Consider the following 19530-nt stretch of genomic DNA (forward strand, 5'->3'; position numbering starts at 1 on the left):
GAAGGGGTGTTGCAAGTCTAAAAACAGAATTACTGATGCAACGAATAGGCAGATGGGGGCGTGAAGATCAGGTTTCACACGCTCCAAATATCCCGTAGGGGGCCACTACACTGCAGGATCATTAAGCTATAAGCACAGGCTGCAGCTGAAGTGTTACTTACCACACAGGAGTCGAGGGACAAGAACTTCACTGCAGACATGAGTCAAGGTAAGAAGGAAGAAAACTACTTTTGTTTCATATTGTAGGACAGACGTTCAAATATTGCTGGTAGAGTTTATCTACAACTGAAGATGCGTTTCTCTCTGTGTTACATCACAGAGTCAAACTGTTTTAAATAAGTATCAGATTCAAGTGTGAAATGTGATGAGCTGGAATGGTGAATGACATGAGATATGTTTGATTTGGAGCAGAGAGTGACACTATCTGTTAGGGAATGTCTTACTGATGATTTCTTGTGATTTATCATGTGTAGAAACTTTAAGAGGGTGATCATATTTAGATGAAGACATCAAGTTATTAAATCAAATGTTCACTTTCAGTCCATTGATGTGTGTTGAATTTTTAATTCATGTGACAAGTGATCTGTATTTTAATCTCTACACAGTTTTGGACATTGAACACTGTGATCTTAACATTAAGAGCAACAGCAGCAGCCATCATACACATCTATATGAAGAGGAGCGCTTGATTGTAAGGAGGGGACAGCCCTTCAGTATCACTTTACATCTGAAACCTGGCAGCAAAAAGTTCACACCAGGCGAAACAAGCTTTGCACTCATTGTTGAAACTGGTAGGCTTCTTGTTCCTCAGTGATTACTTTAACATGTTTATACGTGTGTGAGAAATAAAAATTTGGAGGGTGTGTGTGTGTGTGCTTGCGTGAGGATTTGTATTTCTCTTATCTGAATTTAGATTTAATAGACATGTATCTCTGTTTTTCCAGGTCCGTTACCCAGAAAAGAGTCAGACACTAAGGTTACTTTTGGTCTGAGTGACTCCACTTTGGATAGTGACTGGAGTGCATCTGCCACAAATGATCCCTCTGGATACACAGTGTCTGTATCTATCAGTTCCTCATCCAGTGCCCCCATAGGGGTTTACTCTCTGACTCTGGAGCAGGAGGGGCAGACGACCAGTTTAGGACAGTTCACCCTGCTTTTTAATGCTTGGTGCTCCCGTGAGTATGTTTTGTTTTACAATTTATGTTTTGTGCTCCACATGCAGCTTGTGTTTACACCATTTGCACATCTATACATTGATTTAGAAAATGAATATATATATATGAATGCAGTCATGATCTAAATGTGTTGGTGCTCTGTCTGTACTGACTCACAGGAGATGCTGTTTACATGCGCAGTGAGACAAAGAAGCAGGAGTATGTTTTAGCACAACATGGGCAGGTCTACAGAGGAACATATAAACGCATCAAAGGGAAGCCCTGGAACTTTGGACAGGTACACGAAATGTCAAATGTTACTCTTTTAATAGATAAATCAAATAAACTGTAAACAGAAAAATGCATAATCTCTAAATGCTTCTTCAGTGTGATGGAAAAGAGCAATAAGCATGCCACTATTTTAATATCCAGTTATACTTGTCAATCATATTTTATTCCAGTGAAAGAGGTACTGCACACTTAAACATGTTATTTGAGCCATAAACTAAATCATATGACTGTGCACTTCAATGCTGGTGTTGAAATTGGCATTTCATGGCCAATGCTGGCACTAGAGATGATTAGTTGAGACTTATCCATACCATGGAATTTAGGAGTGTTAATACCCTCTAATCAGCTTCTGCCACATCTGACCCACCTCTCAGGCTCTTGGCCACTTTTTTGGCACTTATCTAAACCATGCATTGGGTGGAGTTATGGCCTAATACCAAATAAAAATGACACAGAAAGCTGACACCTTACATGCTGCTCCACTATTCTCCTTTCCTCTCTGTCTGTCTGTCTGTAGTTTGAACGAGGAATCTTGGATATCTGTCTAAAGCTCCTGGATGAAAACCCCAAATTTGTCTCTGATGCTGACAAGGACTGCTCAGCCAGGAGCGATCCCGTCTATGTGACCAGGGTGCTGAGTGCTATGGTGGGTTTGTGTCCAGGCTTTAGTGAGACCCTGTGAATGCCATTTAACCAGACTGTGAATAGCCTTTATTTTAGCAGGCAGAGATTACCCTAGTGCACCAGAAAACCCTCTCTCTGATCCTTTATATGCTGGACCAGGGGACCCCTCTCATTCTTTTGAAACTTTCTTGTCTCCCAAGGCAACTTTTGTGAGAGAAAGCTGCAGCAAAGAAAGGAAGTTTTAAACATAATGTGCAGCTTCTGGTTCCAAGCAGGAGTGCAGAGTTATAGATGAATTACAGTGTGTCCATATGTTTCTCCTGCTGCAAGTCAAAATAGCTATATGAGAAATCCAGGGCTATTTCTACTGGTCCAGTAGTTGTTACTAAACAATAAATCAGTACAGAGCTTGTTCCAAGATGACAGGATCATGCACTATATTTAGGTTTTATGACACACTGAGAATGCACTCGTGCAAAGCAAACATTACAAACATGTTGTCCTGGAAATTATTTACTTTCTCTCCTTAACTGTATGCACTGCTTATAAACTATTCTGTTCTGATCTACCAATATTAATGTACAGCCCTTAAGTCTGCTCAGCATAGACAGAAAAGGTCCATCAGGGAAATAGATTTTCCACAAGATTTTTTTATTGTCAAAACTTTGGTATTTGTGGTGCTACATAGATTTCTGTTAGTGTACTGAGTTGTTTTTTTTTTCTGGAGGTATTTGTATTATGACATTGCTTGATCTTAACTGTAATGCTGATGGATGTCTGGAGAAATCCACTGTAAAAAATGAGGAATCCCTAAAGAGATCTTAAGGCATGTAGGAATGCTTTCAAAAAGAAAAGTCCTGAGTTTGTCTATATTGATCTGCTGCACTTAACTTCACATTTGCGCTTTAGTTTTTCCAGGCCTCTGTGAGCTTCATGAGGTCTGATTATGTCAGATTTACTTTTCCCAAATAAGCTGTCAAAATAGTACACATCCTTTAGGAGAATTTTCCCATGAAAGACCTGGAGACACTTGAGGTTTAGAAAAGCAAATAGAAAAAGCTTTAAAGGAATACTATGCAAGATTGTCAGATACTGTTCATAAACATGCTTGCCGACAAAAGTGAAAGTAAAAGCCAACCCCATCTTCAACCTTGTTTGGCATTTTGTTCTGCTATATATCAGTTCTTTACAGCGCTGACCTCACCTGAGCGTTGTGGGGGTACAAGCCCATAAACATCCCAAACACAGAGAATAAGAAGGAGATAAGAAAAAACAGACAGGTCTGCAGAAAAATACACTGCCACACAATTCTAGTGGGTCAGAAGTCACGACTGAGAGGGATTAGTTCTTTATGAGTCTATACATTGTTTTTTAGGAAAATCCTTCATACTGTATCTTTGAGGAAATCTTGTACATGTTGATTTACAATGTTTATCTGTTTGTACATCATGTCTCCCCTCTGTCTGTGCCCACAGATCAACAGTAATGATGATGATGGGGTGCTGGTGGGAAACTGGGGAGAGATTACAGATGGGGTTCATCCAGGAACATGGATTGGCAGTGCGGACATTCTGTACCAGTGGGCGGAGAGTGGGCCTGTCCGCTATGGCCAATGTTGGGTCTTTGCTGCTCTCGCATGCACAGGTTGGGCATAGTGCGAAGTGCATGAAAGTCTTGGTTTGACTCTGTGGATTAATTTGCTGTTAAACTGAAAGGTTTTATCTACACATGCTGACGTGCACAGAGTTATTGTGTTTTACATAGATGATAGTCACATGTTGTGTTGACATTTTGCTATTTTAACAGAAAGATAGAAAGTTAATTTGAACTTATAATAAACCAGCTGCATGCCATCACTCATCCTGAGGCAATATAGAAACAATTAATTGAACGGATACAGCACCAACAACACTGCTGCTGCTGCTGCTGCTGCATTTCTCTCCTAAAACACACCATCTGTCTCATCCCAGTCACTTCCTCCAGTCCACCTTCACTGCCTCACAATCTTTATCAAAACCCTAAATTAAGGATCTAATCTCATGGCTTTGAAGCCCACTTCACCACGTGACATTTCTGTGTAATGTTTTTATTGTGAGTCTTTGATGACAGTTGCTTTCTCCAGCATGTAACTTTAGTTAGCCAGTATGATGTAGTGTGGCTCTTTTTCCTCCTCCAGTGTCCCGTGCCCTGGGCATTCCATGTCGAGTGGTTACTAACTTTGGATCGGCTCACGATACTGACGCCAACCTGATCATAGAAAACCTGTATGATGAAGACGGTGTGAGAATTCCTGGAGGTGATTCGATATGGTGAGTGTGTGGTTATGGTTATGTTCTATTATACTACTATATTATTTTACAAATTGAAACAACAATGATAATGGTATTGTCCTTTATATGACTATTTTAACCAGGAACTTCCACGTTTGGGTGGACAGCTGGATGGCTCGCCCTGATCTTGGGTCAGAGTTTGACGGTTGGCAAGCCAGCGACCCAACCCCACAGGAAACAAGCGATGGTAAACTCTGAACTTAATGTTTAAAGTTGAACACTTTATTAAGAGTCCACCTACAGATAGTTTGTAGCGCAAGTGTAATATTTCAACATCTTATTATTTGAGATTCAACTATTCAGCTGTTTTGTTTTATTCTGTAAATGTTTCACAGATTAAATATATATGTCAGAATTTATGAACACACCTATAGATTCTCAGAATGATTTCGTTAAACTATTTGCTTAACCTATGCAGTATAGGTTGAGAGAAATGTTCAGGTTAAACTAAAATAATCTAAGAATTAATTTCCCTGCAGCCTTAGCAGAGCAGTTACAGAACAAAGAGAATAATAAACACTTAATGAGAACTGACTCTAACTGCAGCAAAACTGCTACAAAGATGGGTCACTGTCAGCTGCAAACTAAGTCACAATATTTAACCACGGTGGTTAGTTTCAGTTTCGGACAATGGTCACAGATTTGATGTAAAGTGTTATGACCAAACTTGTGACAGCTTGTGTTTGGCATGTTCACATGACACATCTTGAGACTGTTGTCCATGACACTGTAAAAAAAAAACAAAAAAAAACAGGTCACCACAAATGTAACGATTTTGTTTTCAGTAATGCACCTGACACAGATGATGTGGCACCGCAGTCTGTAAAATATACCATGGTTTTCAGGGGAAGTTACTTTACAGGGAGGGGGGCTGACTGACTGTGAGCACTTCCACGTGGGTTACACAACCAAACACCACAATACTGCCAACTAAAGTAGGGCATAGAGTACTCTGTAGAGTGACGTACCATATTATACAGCACATTGGCACAAATAAGACACAGGTAGGTCAAATAGCAAAACAGCCTCGACACATACAAATGTATGAGCATTAAACTGAAATACAGAGCACACCAAGCTGCGTATATGGGGTGGAGTCCCCATCAACAAAGGTTGAAGTTATCCATGACATGCAGATATAATTTATCTGTTCAATTAAGACATCAAATGCAAGGGTCGTGTACCAACAAACCATCAGTAGCCTGACTTCACACATGATCAGTGATGATGAAAATACAGAGAAATAGAAATACAAGGCAAAAATAGTACATTGTTAACATTTTAAAGACCCCACCAAAATTTTACAAAATTGCGTCCCCAAAATACTTAGCATTACTGGCTTATTTTAATCTGTTTTGCCTCTTGAATGATTTGCATGGCTTAAATCTAGGCATTGTGTGTCTGACTCCTGCTGAAATGAACCCTTTCCGTCTCTGGATGTGTTATGCTTTCAGGTGTTTTCTGTTGTGGACCGTGCCCTGTGAAGGCCATCAGGGAAGGAGAGCTGACCAAGGAGTATGATGCTCCCTTTATTTTCGCTGAGGTGAGTGTTTGTTGAGCCTTTCAGTAACATTTTAAAGAGAAACACACAGAAATTGCACATCGAGTACATTTAAGTTGTAATCTATTGACTACTGGTTTTACTTGGTGTCCAAGTTAGAGGTTTTACTTAACGAGCCAAGCTGACCCACCTAACAGAGACAGCTTAATTTTGCGCTCTGATGCATATTTTTAGACACAGTGCGTTTGAGCATATGTGTATATAAGGTTGAATAAAGTGCTTGTCAGAAATTGCAAGACTGTTTAATCATTGTAATGTCTTTATAATCAGCATTAGTTCATGTCATCTCATGTTGTGTGTGGAGTCAGGTCAATGCAGATGTTGTGGAATTGGTGCAGTTGACAAATGGAGAATTTGTCAGGTTCAGTGGATCAACTAAATCTGTTGGACGAAACATCAGCACCAAAACTGTGGGCTCAGATGAAAGACACGACATCACACACCAGTACAAGTATCCAGAAGGTATAGAGTCACATGTCCGCACTCACACACGGCTCCATTTGCATGTTTAACATTTCAATTAAAACACTGTCCATTGAAATAAATTAGTGATTTGGAGTCAGTGTGCTACTGTTACATTATGCTCCTTTTACTGTAACCACAGACACACGTACTGTATCTCACTCAATTAAAAGACGTGGGCTTGTTGCATGGATCCATGTCTATCAAATCTATATGATGATAGTTATGAAGGAGACCACCTGTACTCAACATGTGTGCATGACTTTTCTGTTATTCTGATGGTTTTCAGGCTCAAAGGAGGAGAGGCGGGTATATGAGAAGGCTAAACACCACAATAAGCTACAGCAGCGAGGGGAAGAGCCAGGGCTTCATATCAAGGTGTTTTTTGTACTCTTCATACAGGTGGTAGATACACATCATAGAAAAGATCTTAAACTCTACAGTAACGCATTTGCACAAATTAAACTTCTTCCGTGTGCCATACATGTCAGAGAACTAAAGTGGCTGAGGCAAAATGCAAATGGCCCTATCTACAGCCAGTGTTTGGTTTGTCCACTCTGGGCTACTGTAGAAAAACATGGCAAACTCTGTTGGAGAGGACCTAGATATAAATAACTCTTTCTAAGGCAACAAAAACCCAGCCATTCTTATTTTCAGATGATTATAGATATTTATAATGGATGCCTCTAAATCCTACTCACTGGACCTTTAAAACTTTACATACGAGGTGATTCAGTTCAGTCTATGCCTGACATGCAGATTCGTGGGTTGAAAGAACAGAAACATTATTTATCATGTCAAAGGGAACTGTGAAATAATGCCAAAAATGCATACTGGGCAAGAAAGAGGAACAACAGTCACAGGTTGAAAATAACCCAGACTGGTATGACAGGCATACAGTATACGTGTGGTTGTTAAATACTGTTAACTGGCATATAACCTGATATGAAATAAGTTTCTTTAAGTTGTAAATAGATGAATGGATGGATGATTAAATGGAAACCTAGTCAATCCTTAATTAATTGTTCGGTCTATGCTGCATTTGCTTTGAAATTAATTTGACCATAATAATTTTTCTCTAATATTCTGTTCCACATATCACAGAATCAATCTTTTCAACATACTTAAGAACTACCTGCGTATACTTAGAAATATTAAATACAATAATTCATTGATATTATTGTATAGTCCATGAACTAAGCAAATCATCTCATAATTCTAATTTAAGATCAAACTAGCTGATAACATGATCGTGGGCGCGGACTTTGAGGTGCACGCTATCCTCACCAACAACTGCTTCGATACGAGGACCTGCACCTTCCTGTTCTTGGCCAAAGCTGTCACCTACAATGGAAAAGAGGGAGACTGCTGCGGAATCACTTCAGACAAAGTGGAGGTGCCCTCTGGTGGAGGTCAGCTCTGATCTTTGCACGACACCAAGAATTATCTGACCATCTGTCACAGATCCCATTCTTGTGCTGAAATTGCATAGAAATTGTATTAGTATCCAAATAAATATGTACACAATGTATGTGTTTTTTCAGAAAAGCGCCTGTCTCTCAGACTGGAGTATGACCGTTATGGACCAGCGATCACCTCCGACAGGTTGATCCAGCTGTCGGCCATCACCATCGACAAGCAGATTACAAACTACCATAAGGTTGAGAAGACCATTGTGCTGGATGAGCCAGACTTAGAGATCAAGGTAAGGGCAATGGGCAGGTGAAAGAAATTAAAATCAGAATCTGGTTCATTGCCACGTAGGTTTTCACAAACAAAGAAGTAGCTTTGGTGTTTTAGTCCATAGACAAAGATACATAAATATACAATAGAAATAATTTTAACAAAAATATTTAAAAGATACTATTTGAAAATATGCACAGTATAACTGTTTGAAATTAAAGAAATAAAATGTATTGATGAGAAATAAAATGCTCTATAGTGTTATATTTTAGAAAAACCCATTGTGAACAAATAAATTATTTTACATCCTGGCCAAAACAGAACTTGACAAGGAAGACTTCAGCACACCTGAGCTCAAAATGAAGTAGACATGAAACAAAAACATGGTGCATGGTGGGTTTATATTACTACTTCTCTGTCTGTTTATCTGCTCTTGTTGAGTCTGTTATGTCCTTCTGTTTCTCAGTCATATTTGGACCACTGCAACTCCAGTTGGCATTTTGTAAAAGTAATTTATTAATATTATTATTATTTTAAGGTCTATGAGGGGGTTTTATATTTGCCAGGTGGAGGCTTAAGTAGTATGTATGCTATTAGGCTATTAGGTCTAGTGATGTGGGCAGCCCAGAGGACCAAATACTATTTTGTTGCTTCACTAAAGGTTTGTGGGGTTTTTTTTTTAGGTGATTAGTGCTCCTATCAGGGGAGGGGATGACTCTGTCTGTTGCAAAGATGGAGTTTCTAATACAATACTTTTTGCCTTTTACTGGTCTCTATCTGGTTACAGTTTGTATTTTGTAAACCACTGTAAACTTTAGCCCTGTCCTTTATGTTAAATCATTCTTATTTGGCTTTGACCATGAACCACTGAAACATATTACATGACATAACAAAATAACTGAAATACTCAAACTTAAAGGTATACTGTGCAGGATTGTCGGTTACTCTATGTAAACACGCTCTTCAGCAGAAGTGAAAGTAAAAGCCAACCCCATATTCTCTCTCTTTTGGCATTTCGCCTACTATATCTGTGTTTTTTTTGGCACTGTGTCTCTTAAATGCCTGGTGCTTTCAGTCTGGCAGCTGGACACTTCCTTTTTATAAAGCTCTGACCTTACCTGAGCTCTGGGGATAAGCCTTGATCACAGAACTGTTTGGGCTAAACTAAAAATGACTGTATTTCTTGCCATTGTTTATTGTCCACTCAGGCAGAGGTATCATATGATGTAATTTTAATCATGTAGAATATTATACCACCTTCTACATGATCAAACCTTTTTATCTAAACACATCTCTGCAGCTAGTGGGAGAGGTCACAGTGAACCAGCCTGTGACGGCAGAAATGACCATGTTGAACCCTTTACCAGAGCCACTGAAGGACTGCAGCTTTACCATAGAGGGGATCGGCCTCACGGATGGCAAACCTGTAACAGTGAAGTATGTCAACTCAATCAATTTATGCATCAAATACAGGGGTGCAAAGTAACTAAGTACATTTACTCAAGTACTGTGCTTAAGCATAAATTTGGAACATTATGCATACTGAGTACTTTGAGCTCTTTTACTTTTAGTATTTTAACTAATTTTGATGCTAATACTTTTGTACTTTTATTTGGGTAAGATTTTAAATGCAGGATTTTTACTTTACATTTTTTATAGTGTGATATTACTACTTTTACTCTGGTAAAACATCTGAGTGTTTCATCAACCACTGATTGATTATTTGTTTTGACATTTCTATCACCCAATTCCCATTACAGTTTATTAAGTTAATGGTACAAGATGATGTTAGTGCAAAGTCTGTACAAAACTCAAATGTGCCCAAAATCATAGTTAACTTTTCCCAACAGCCATCAACTTCCTATTGATTCCTATTTAAGTAATAAAAAAGCAAAGTTAGTTACAGTTCTGAGATGCCATTCTGTGGTTTGTGTTGCTAATCCATAGTCACAGCTACAGAATGAATTTCTTAAAAGTTAATATGACATTTATACTATGGTGGAAATTTTGTCTTCTTCATGCATATGCTTCCATCGTTTCATTGTTCCTATGTGTTTGCAAGTGTGTGACCTTTGCATTCCCCTTTTGTAAACATCTGACATCATCAAGAGATTTGCACTGACTATAATCTCGCCTTCAGAGACAGTCCACTGACTGTCTAACAGATACAGACGATTACCTAACATGTTATATACTAGATTGCAACAGGTATGTTCTTCTGATGTAATCAAGAGAACATAATTAAGGCAGGAAAGCCCAAGGGAGCTACAATTGATTTTCTCATCTCTCTTGTCGTCTGAGTGTAGGTATAAAGACGCCCTGTATTCACTGTTCAGGGCACAAACTCTGAGCTCTGAGCCGTCTCTATAGAGAATAAATTCCTGTGCATGAAGCTATTCAGTCTTGTTTGCTGACTCCCAAGCAGATCGGCTAAAAATTGCCACGACAATGCAATGGATGTCAATGCCACACTTACTCTTTTCCTGAGCTGTAGATAAAAGTATAAAGATAAGCAGAAAACAGAAACCTCATCTCAGACATTTTGGCTCACGATGTTGTATATGGTGTACTATTTTTGCAGGATTGGAACTGTGGGCCCCAAACAGGAAGCCAAGGGCACCATCGAGTTCAGTCCCAACTCTGCCGGTCCCACTGTGCTGCTGGTGAACTTTGACAGTGACAAACTGAAGGAAATCAAGAGTTTCATCAATGTTGTTGTGAAAGAATGAGCCAGAACAGAAATCTAACATGAGTGACAGCTTTTTTATTTTGTTGGTTAGTTGGACTGATTTAGGTGGAGATTACAGGGTTGCCCGTTGGGGCTTTATTTTTTCATCCACTGATTATTTTTCATCTATATATTAAACTAGAATGTACTATGCTATTATACTGTTTATGGTTATAGTTTTTGCTTGATTAATTTCATTAAAAACACAATGATCCACATCCTCTAACCATTATGTACAGTACCTCTATTATTAGCTGCAGTAAAATAAGATAATGACATAAACAAATTAACTTTACATATATGATTAATATGGTGTATACATTTTGATATTGTACCATTTAAATGTGACTATAAGGCCACTTGCTGCCAAAGCCGAGTAAAGCAATTGTTTGTTTGTTTGTTGTTTACTGCTTTTTAGGAAACACTTTGTTATTCATAAGGAAAAAAAAAATTGCTAACTATAAATAAAACATTTGAAAAATAAAAATGTGTTATTTGCTGTCTTGTGGTGTGTTTGTGTATCAGGCGAAGTAAAAAATATACTCAGCAGAGAGACATCACCATCTGCTGGACTTTTTGTGTCACATAATCCCTGACAGTATATTGATGAGCCGCTGATATTACTGACATTTGATTAATTTAGAGAAATAATCATACTTTTTATGGTGAGCAAAGTTAGACATTGTGTAACACTCATTTTCAGGCAAAATGTGGCTACTGTACAGCAGGGGTCACCATGATGATGTTTCTAAATACCTTCAATGACTGCAGTTTGAGACATTATCCTCCAAGAGCCATTCATAACTGTTGGTAATGGTGCCATCTACATATTTTCTTCATGAGATATGTTAAAAACAGATCAATTAAAAAATGCAAGTGGACTACATTTAAAGAAATTAAAGCAAATATGTCAGTAAAACATGTGGTCTGTACTGAGATAAGATGAATAGAAACCTGTTCACATAGTTCACATAAAGTAATTAAACAGTAATTTATTTTATTTATTTTTTTACTCTTGCACAGAGGCAGAAGAGGGTGGTGACCTCTGGGGCTTCAGCACTGAATCTTCTAGGTTTTTAAAATACCTTCAACTTTGTGTCACTCAGATAATAACATATGTCCTTTTTATTAATTAGGGGCCAGGCAGCCTAAGCTGCCAGGACCATATTGTTATCCTGCACCTTCTTCTTCTTCTTTCAAGGAAATCATACTTCCCATGCGCGAAAAATCACCAAACTTTGCACAAAGGTCCAGTCCCATGCCAGATTGCCTCAGCTACAAACCCAGGCCAATAGTCCTGATGGTGGCGCTACAGCAAGCCTCTAAAGTTCAAAATTTAGAAAATTCACAACAAATCAACCATATGTGCTACAGATTTGCACCAAAATGTAGCTCCAATACTGAAGAAACTTTTGTACATTTACACCTATTGCAAATTATGAAGTCCATCACTCTTAAGTTTTGTTTTCAAAAACTGTAAAACTTCCTAAACCTATCTCCTCCCACAATTTTTGCTCAATTGACACCAAACTTGCTACAGAGCATCTTCAGACTGTCCTACACAAATGATCCACACAGATTTTTGATTTATCGAAAATTGAGCCTACAGTGCATCAAAATGTTTGACTGTAAACGGCATCTTAAACATATACTTGCAAATTCTTGCTAAATACATTTTCAATGTTCATTAAGAAAATGACAACATTTTGGAGTCATGGTAGATGATGTTTGGAAAATATCAGAATTTTATCTCAAAAACTGAATTTTTTACAGCATTTTGAATTTCGCTCTCATGCAAACAATTGGAATCAATGCAAAAATTGCATTTTTAAACATCAGTTTTTCACTTATGGAGCCAAAAAAACATTGTTAAAAACAAATTACCAACATCTCCATGCTGTCTAGATGCAATCTGTGTATTTTCAGATTTTTGTCTTAATAACTGAATATTTGACAGCCGTTTGAAATCTGCCTTTACACACTAACAGCTGCTGTCTTGCACACAGGTGACTGGCTTAGTCAATTTCTGAAGCTACATGTGACTTTTCCATTTGCCAATTAGCTCAGTGAGATACAGGATGGTTCTTGGTGTTCAACATTGTGAGTTCAAGCCTCAGCTCCTGCAACATTTCCATATGAGAAATCTACCCAAACTTTTCATAAAGGTCCAGTCCCATGCCAGATGTCCTCAACTGGAAACACAAGACAATAGTCCTGATGGTGGCGCTATCAGGACTATTCCAAGGGAAAGGCTTTGCACAAGTCCTCCCAGGAGTTCCTGATACTGATAGTTTTAATCGGTCAGTGCTTCTCCTCCGCTGTGAGAGCAGCAGCAACAGGTGACACACTGTGTCCTTTCTTTTTGCTTTACAGAAACCTCCCTTGAGATAAGTGGAAGTCCTTGTTTGTTATTTTATTCATTTATTTGTATTTTAAGGGTATTTTGCTTTTGTAAGATAGTGGATAGGATATAAGGTGAGAGAGATGGCACGATATGCAACAAAGGTCCCAGGCCAGAATCAGACCAGGGGCATTATGATTATGTGATGAGCATTTTAAACCCTTTGGCCACTGGGATGGTTAAAATTAATATCTTTATTGCTTATATATTTACTTAGTTTTAGCTTAGTACTCTATTTGAACTGAGTTAAGCAGATCAGTGGACTTGCGTGTCTGTATTTTGACAGTTTTTTTTGTTGTTATTTTCTGATTCTTTTCTCAGGAGAAATGTTTTTTCCCCTCTTTCACTGTTCAAAGGAAAGGTCAAAGGTCACGGGGCCAGTTAGTAGTCAACAAACTGACAAACTGAAAATCTGTTATTGGTGGAGTAACAGTAGCACTGTTGTAGTTTGATGCAAAGACATTTATTTAGCTAGCAGTCAGGTGGATCTTCATTACTCCACTTCATCATCCTCCACAGAGAATTGCAGGTTGTGATGAGGGGCAGCGTACTTGGCCAGGTTGGGGATTCCATACACCACGCAGCAGCCCAGGCCGCTGCGGGAGATCCCCATGTCACAGATATCAGACCACTCACCGGTGTTGACATCATAGCGCTCAACGTTAGGGATGGTGGTGAGGCCGTTGTAGCCCCCGACCACAAAGAGACTGTCATCGATCACTTCGATGCCAAAGTTAGTGCGGGTGCTGCTCATCATGGAGGGCACAGTGTGCCAGGTGTCAGTGCTGGCGTTGTAGGCCTCGGCAGTGCGCAGACGAGTATTTCCACTGAAACCGCCAACCTTTAAGAGAAAAGTTAAAAATGAAATCAAATTAGTCTCTTGGAATAAATCATGTGATTTGTTTGCTTGGCTTTGTTTGTGAATAAATACTTTGGAATTAATATTGCACAAGAGTGAATGAATCATCAACGACTGTGTCATTTGTCCCTTAATTTCCTGTGATTTAATGTAAATTGAGTCACATTATTTAACATAATTAATAATTATTATTCATTATTTCTGATAGCCATTTTGATACTTTGAGTGATGAGTTCCCAATAAATGGTGACCCACTGTGAGGCCTGGTCCCAACACTGTAACACGGGTATCAACAGGTTTTAGGATTTGCACAAATATTGTAATGTCTTTTCAAGAAGATGGTGGAAGGACTCAAAGAGGGAGGTTATATGGCACAGTCCAATAAGTCCACCCCCAGTAGGAAACTTAGAAGAAAACCCTATTTTGATGTATAGGAGCAAAACGGCACAGGCGACTACAGCTGTTCCACTTTTCCATATTTTGACGTGATAATCAAAAGGATAGGGCACAGTAATTAGGGTATGCACAGCTGCATGTAAATGAGAAATTAGTGGAGTATTCATTTTCATTAGCCATGTGTACAGCTTAGTAGGAATATTGTCTTTTTTGTAAAGGTCAAAAAACAGAATCTTTTGGAAATTCTGATAATATGTAGCTATTTACATTGAGAAATTTCCTGCCAGAAAATGATAAGAATTATCTGCACAAAGTTTTATTTAATGCAGCGTTGTGTCTCACATTTAAATGAAGAAAACAAAACATGGAAACTGTCCATTGAAACCTAGACAAAAACAAATCTTTGTGAGTTCTCAAAGAAAAACTGCATCTATTCAGTGTGTTCTTGTATATAGGACAGCAACTTACAATTATTTTCATTATTGATCAATCTACTGATTGTTTATTTTTCTTCAACTGATAGTTAAGTCTGTAAATGTCTTGGGTGTGTTTTAAATGTCTTCTGTGTGTGTGTAAAGCTGGTGTTGAGCCCTGTCGAAGACAAATTTCTGTTGCCTTTTGGTTCCAGACAAAAAAGTTTTCTATTCTATTCTAAATATAAGAAAATTCTGCATAATGACCATTACAATATCCTAAAGCACAAGTTGACATTCAGATGTTTGTTGCTGATTGTTGTTGATCCGACCAACACTCCAAAACCCCAAAATATTCAGGAAAACAAAGAAAAACAGCAAACCATCTCTACTGAGAGTAATTGTCTCTGTGTTTCTGTGTATCAGCAGTGTTCAATGTGCTTACCACATAGACACGGTCTGCATAGGCGATGACCCCAGCTCCACTGCGCCTTTCACCCATGTTAGCGATCAGTGTCCACTGGTTGGTCTCTGGGTTGTAACATTCAGCTGTTGACAGGCACTCATTCCCATTGAAACCACCGCAAATGTACACCTGGAGAAAATTAAAGAGGTAATATGTCATCTTTTGAAGACTTTCACTGAAGACAAGTATGCAAAAACATTAACTGAATGTCTCGTACAAAATGGGTTTTCTAGACTTATATTCCACACCATTAGGGGAACGGACCAGCCAGTAGCCAGATTAGCCAGAGAAACAAAAGAGGCAATTCTGCATAATGTGATGCTAAATTTTGGATTGGTAATGCTGCCTTTTGCACCATCATTTGGTTCCCACCCTTTTCTCTTTAAGGGACTCATTTTCTATCATAGAGTAAACTGACAACCAGTGACAGACATCATAGATAATTCATATTATATTCAATGCAATATCATAACAGAACGACTAATAAACTGTACAATAAGTAGTGAAACAATAACTGCAGGATCTTTGTGTAAAATGAGAGATTTGGATGAATTTTAAACAGATTATTTCCTGTGAGCTGCTCCTTAGCTCCACCCACCCTGCCACGGAGAGCTGTACATTTGGCGTCACTCCTCTGCTCGTGCATGGGTGCAATGAAAGTCCACTGGTTGGATTTGGGCTGATAGCGCTCAGCAGTTTGGAGTCGTTCATGTCCATCATAACCTCCAATGGCGTATATGGACCCGTCCATCACAGTTACGCTTACAAAGCAGCGTCTTGAATGCATTGGTGACACCTTCTGCCAGGTCTGTGTGCCCAGGTCAAACCTGTGCACAGAGCTGAGACGTTCAACATTGTCAAAGCCACCAATAGCATAAACTGATCCATCTAGGAAAACTGTGCCATGGTAGGTCCTGGGATCCTCCTCATTGTCTGTTACATTGACCCAGCAGTCAGCACGGACATCGTACGCCTCGATGCAATTGGTTGGGCCGCCATTGCTCCATCCCCCAAAAGCCAACAGGATAGCAGGGGGCAGTCGTGGGCGGGCCAAAGGGTTACAGATAATGGAGTCACAGACTCTTTTTGTTCGGAGGTGAAGCATGGTCTCCAGGGTCATGAGGAGAATTGGTCGACAGGCTTCACTTGCTTTCACCAGTTCGTTGTTGCTCACGCTGTCTGTGATGTATTCTGGACTCATTAAAGCCAGCCTGACCTACACAGAGACATGAGGACATACGTTAGAATTAAATTGTCTAAAATAGAGCCCAACCAACACTTCAGCGTGGCTGATAAATGTTGATGTTGGCCTACAAACATCCAGTATGTTCTTGGCTCTAATCTGAGAGAAAAGATTAGAGGGGAAAGATTATTTGGAAATACATCATATTGTTATGTTCTTTATATTATTTATTTCGAGGCTGATTGACCTTTAAACACAATATTTACTGTAATTTATGAATTTAAAGTAAAGGTTGTCGGTCCACACAACTTCATTGATGTTATAGGTGATGTCACCACCTTATACTTTTAATTCAGGTACAGACCTGTCTGGCTTCTCACCATATAATCTTTCTTACCTACCGAATTCTTCCAAAATGTCCCATAAGTAAAAAACTTTTTAAGGAACTACACCTGACTGTCACATTCCTCATACTTCTATTAATAGATATTTCAGAATCCTACCATAACTGGATGTTGAAAGGGTTCCTACAGAGCTCTCGTAGATATATCTACTTCTCTCTTCGTCCTAATTAACTCATTAATCGTTTTACATTTGTAAAGACAAGAACACCATTTATTGCTTGGTCTACAAAAGGATTTTGATTTTGTCCTGGCCTCTTGACTTAAAATTACCTGTTCTGGAATGTAAAAGATGTGAATCAAAAGTTGATGTCATGGTGGATGAGTAAAGGTTCATCCCACACTTACTTTGGATAAAAGCAGGGGGATGTATTGTCTGCGTTCCTCAGTTGCGTAGGTGATCCAGCGAAGGATGGCTGAGAGCACCGTCTTCTCCTGCTTCACATTGAGTCGGTCATCCTCAATGATTTTGACAAGTTCCTGCGCAGAGAGCTGCAGGAACTCTTCTGAGGTGGCAGCAACCTCCTCAAAGCGATTCAGGAGGAAGAGGAACACCTTGTGTTTCATTTCAGGGGTGTAATAAAAGTCTGTGAACCACCACATGCCGATGCAGTTCTGTGGGGTCAGCTGCTTCTCCAGGAGGTCACAGCAGGCTTGTATAATGCCCTCCACAATGAACTGATCCGCAGCTTTGAACAGCTCCTTTACATTCTCTTGTGTCACAGGAACAGAGCCGGTGTAGGCAAACTCAATGATGAGCTTCATCATGTCAGGTGACACATTGGGAATATCAAAGACCCGACAGTCTTGGGTTGACCACTGGGTGAAGAGGTTTCTGTGGGGCAGGAAGGAGGTATATACAGGGTTAAAACATAAGGTGATTTATGTTTTCCATCATATTCACATTTCATAGAATAAGAATATAAATATTAATTCCATATTGCACTTTACAGAAGAGACGTGACTAACAGAAAACAAATGCAAGTGCATTACTGCTGCATCGAGCCACTGCACAGAAGGGATGGGATTTGAAATATGGCTTTCTCTTTTCTGAGTAATACACAAAATGGACATCCAATTATTTATCAATGCAAACTGTCTGTTAGAGTCAAATTTTATTTACACATAAATATTGTAAATCCATTACTTACAATCACAAAGTCAACTCAATGGATAGTGCTGATGTTATTTAAAACAATGTGTAAATCAGCACATAAATGGCCCATCAAATTACATCACCATCATATTACAGTAATCTATATATACAAAAAGACTGACAGAAAAAATCAAATGAAAAAAAAATAAGCTCAGAAAAAACAAAAACAATTTAAAAAAAAAAAACGTCATTTCATGTAAATTGCTTCATTAGTGCCGATCAAATATGAATCAAGATTCTGTTAGTGCATTGTCTATTTTTCACTTCAGATGTTTTCAGAAACACATTTTAGTATACTGTTTAGCTGTAGAAGGAGAAAGTTGATCCAGCTGGTGGGTGATGCTTGGTACTCCATTTAACTGTATTAAACATGGCGACTGGGTCACAAACTTTTTCATTTTACAGCTAAACAGTACACTAAATATGTCCCTGAAAACATTTGAGGTGAGAAATAGACAATGCAGTAACGGAATCTTGATTCATATTTGATCAGTGCTGCCTAGTTTGACAGTTTCTATAAAAGTTACCAACTATAGCTTTAACTCTTTTTCACTGCTTAGCATGCTGCTGTTTTTCTGCTTATTTGAAGAGTATAAATCCAGCAGAATCCCCCTGTTAACACCCCATAACCAACTCACATGAAGTAGGGGCTGCAGTTGCAGAGGATGATCTTGTGTGCATGAAATTCAACGCCGTCCACTCTAATCACTGCATCACAAAGCTGTTGGTCCACACGGAGCTTATTATACAGAGACATCTTTTGTCTTCAGTGTGAGGACTTGTGCTCTTTATATCTTAGGTGCAGATCTCTCTCACTGACTCTGAGCAAGTGTTTATCTGTATTTAAGACTTTACAGATCATGACAGGATTCCAGAATGAATCATCAAAAGAATGATGTCATGAGCAGCATTCTGATCACGTTCTATGGAACAAGTCACTGTGACATATGTGGTGTTCACCTGTTATATTATTCCTTAATGCACACTGAGTAGATCAAGTTTTACTGTTTCAAATTCACAGTGAAGGAAGTACAGGTGTGACCATGTTTCTGTAGCTGCTAATCCACAGACATACAATGCTGATCTTAAGCACTCATTAAAAAGCATAAGAATCTTAAAACCTATGTATAAAGTTAATGTTGTATGTTTGACAAAAGCCATTTCACAGGAAGGGTGTGGACTTCCGCACTCTTCACCCCTAATTTACTGTTCCACATTTGGCCAGTCTTTTATTGCAATGCTTCGTCATAAAAATGAGTAACTGAGAAATTGTGATATTAGCTGATGTGTAGGTTATTGAAACAAAATAGGGAAAGATAGAGATGATTTGAGTTTTGTGACATGGTGCGTTATCCTGGTGGAAGTAGCCATCAGAAGATGGGTACACTGTGGTCGCAAAGGGATGGACATGGTCGGCAA

The 19530-nt window shown here is 38.8% G+C and overlaps 2 protein-coding genes across 2 annotated transcripts; one reads left to right on the plus strand and one right to left on the minus strand.

Annotated features, from left to right (window-relative positions):
* Positions 1–52: 52 nt before the first annotated feature.
* On the plus strand, positions 53–11335 carry LOC125892209 (protein-glutamine gamma-glutamyltransferase 2-like). The gene is made up of 15 exons (XM_049582037.1): positions 53–208; positions 606–791; positions 945–1178; positions 1337–1455; positions 1966–2094; positions 3548–3716; positions 4249–4381; positions 4486–4589; positions 5857–5945; positions 6272–6425; positions 6715–6803; positions 7654–7837; positions 7970–8130; positions 9409–9545; positions 10690–11335. Exons 1-15 carry the CDS (start codon positions 199–201, stop codon positions 10835–10837), a joined length of 2046 nt encoding a protein of 681 aa, XP_049437994.1. The 5' UTR covers positions 53–198; the 3' UTR covers positions 10838–11335.
* A 2395-nt stretch (positions 11336–13730) lies between these two features.
* Positions 13731–18883, minus strand: LOC125891570 (kelch-like protein 10). The gene is made up of 5 exons (XM_049580945.1): positions 18750–18883; positions 17304–17790; positions 15970–16587; positions 15351–15500; positions 13731–14078 (listed from the first exon to the last, which is right to left on the minus strand). Exons 1-5 carry the CDS (start codon positions 18866–18868, stop codon positions 13731–13733), a joined length of 1722 nt encoding a protein of 573 aa, XP_049436902.1. The 5' UTR covers positions 18869–18883.
* Positions 18884–19530: the final 647 nt, after the last annotated feature.

The sequence above is a fragment of the Epinephelus fuscoguttatus genome, linkage group LG7 (assembly GCF_011397635.1).
Source record: "Epinephelus fuscoguttatus linkage group LG7, E.fuscoguttatus.final_Chr_v1".
Classification (NCBI taxonomy): domain Eukaryota; kingdom Metazoa; phylum Chordata; class Actinopteri; order Perciformes; family Serranidae; genus Epinephelus; species Epinephelus fuscoguttatus.

Coding starts and splice junctions, on each gene's coding strand:
- LOC125891570 (XM_049580945.1), bottom strand. CDS start 18,868: ATGTCTCTGTATAATAAGCTCCGTGTGGACCAACAGCTTTGTGATGCA. Junction 17,791..18,749: donor AACTGCAGCCCCTACTTCAT/GTGAGTTGGTTA, acceptor CCTGCCCCACAG/AAACCTCTTCACCCAGTGGT. Junction 14,079..15,350: donor ATGCAGACCGTGTCTATGTG/GTAAGCACATTG, acceptor TTTCTCTTAAAG/GTTGGCGGTTTCAGTGGAAA.
- LOC125892209 (XM_049582037.1), top strand. Junction 2,095..3,547: donor CCAGGGTGCTGAGTGCTATG/GTGGGTTTGTGT, acceptor CTGTGCCCACAG/ATCAACAGTAATGATGATGA. Junction 4,382..4,485: donor CCTGGAGGTGATTCGATATG/GTGAGTGTGTGG, acceptor TATTTTAACCAG/GAACTTCCACGTTTGGGTGG.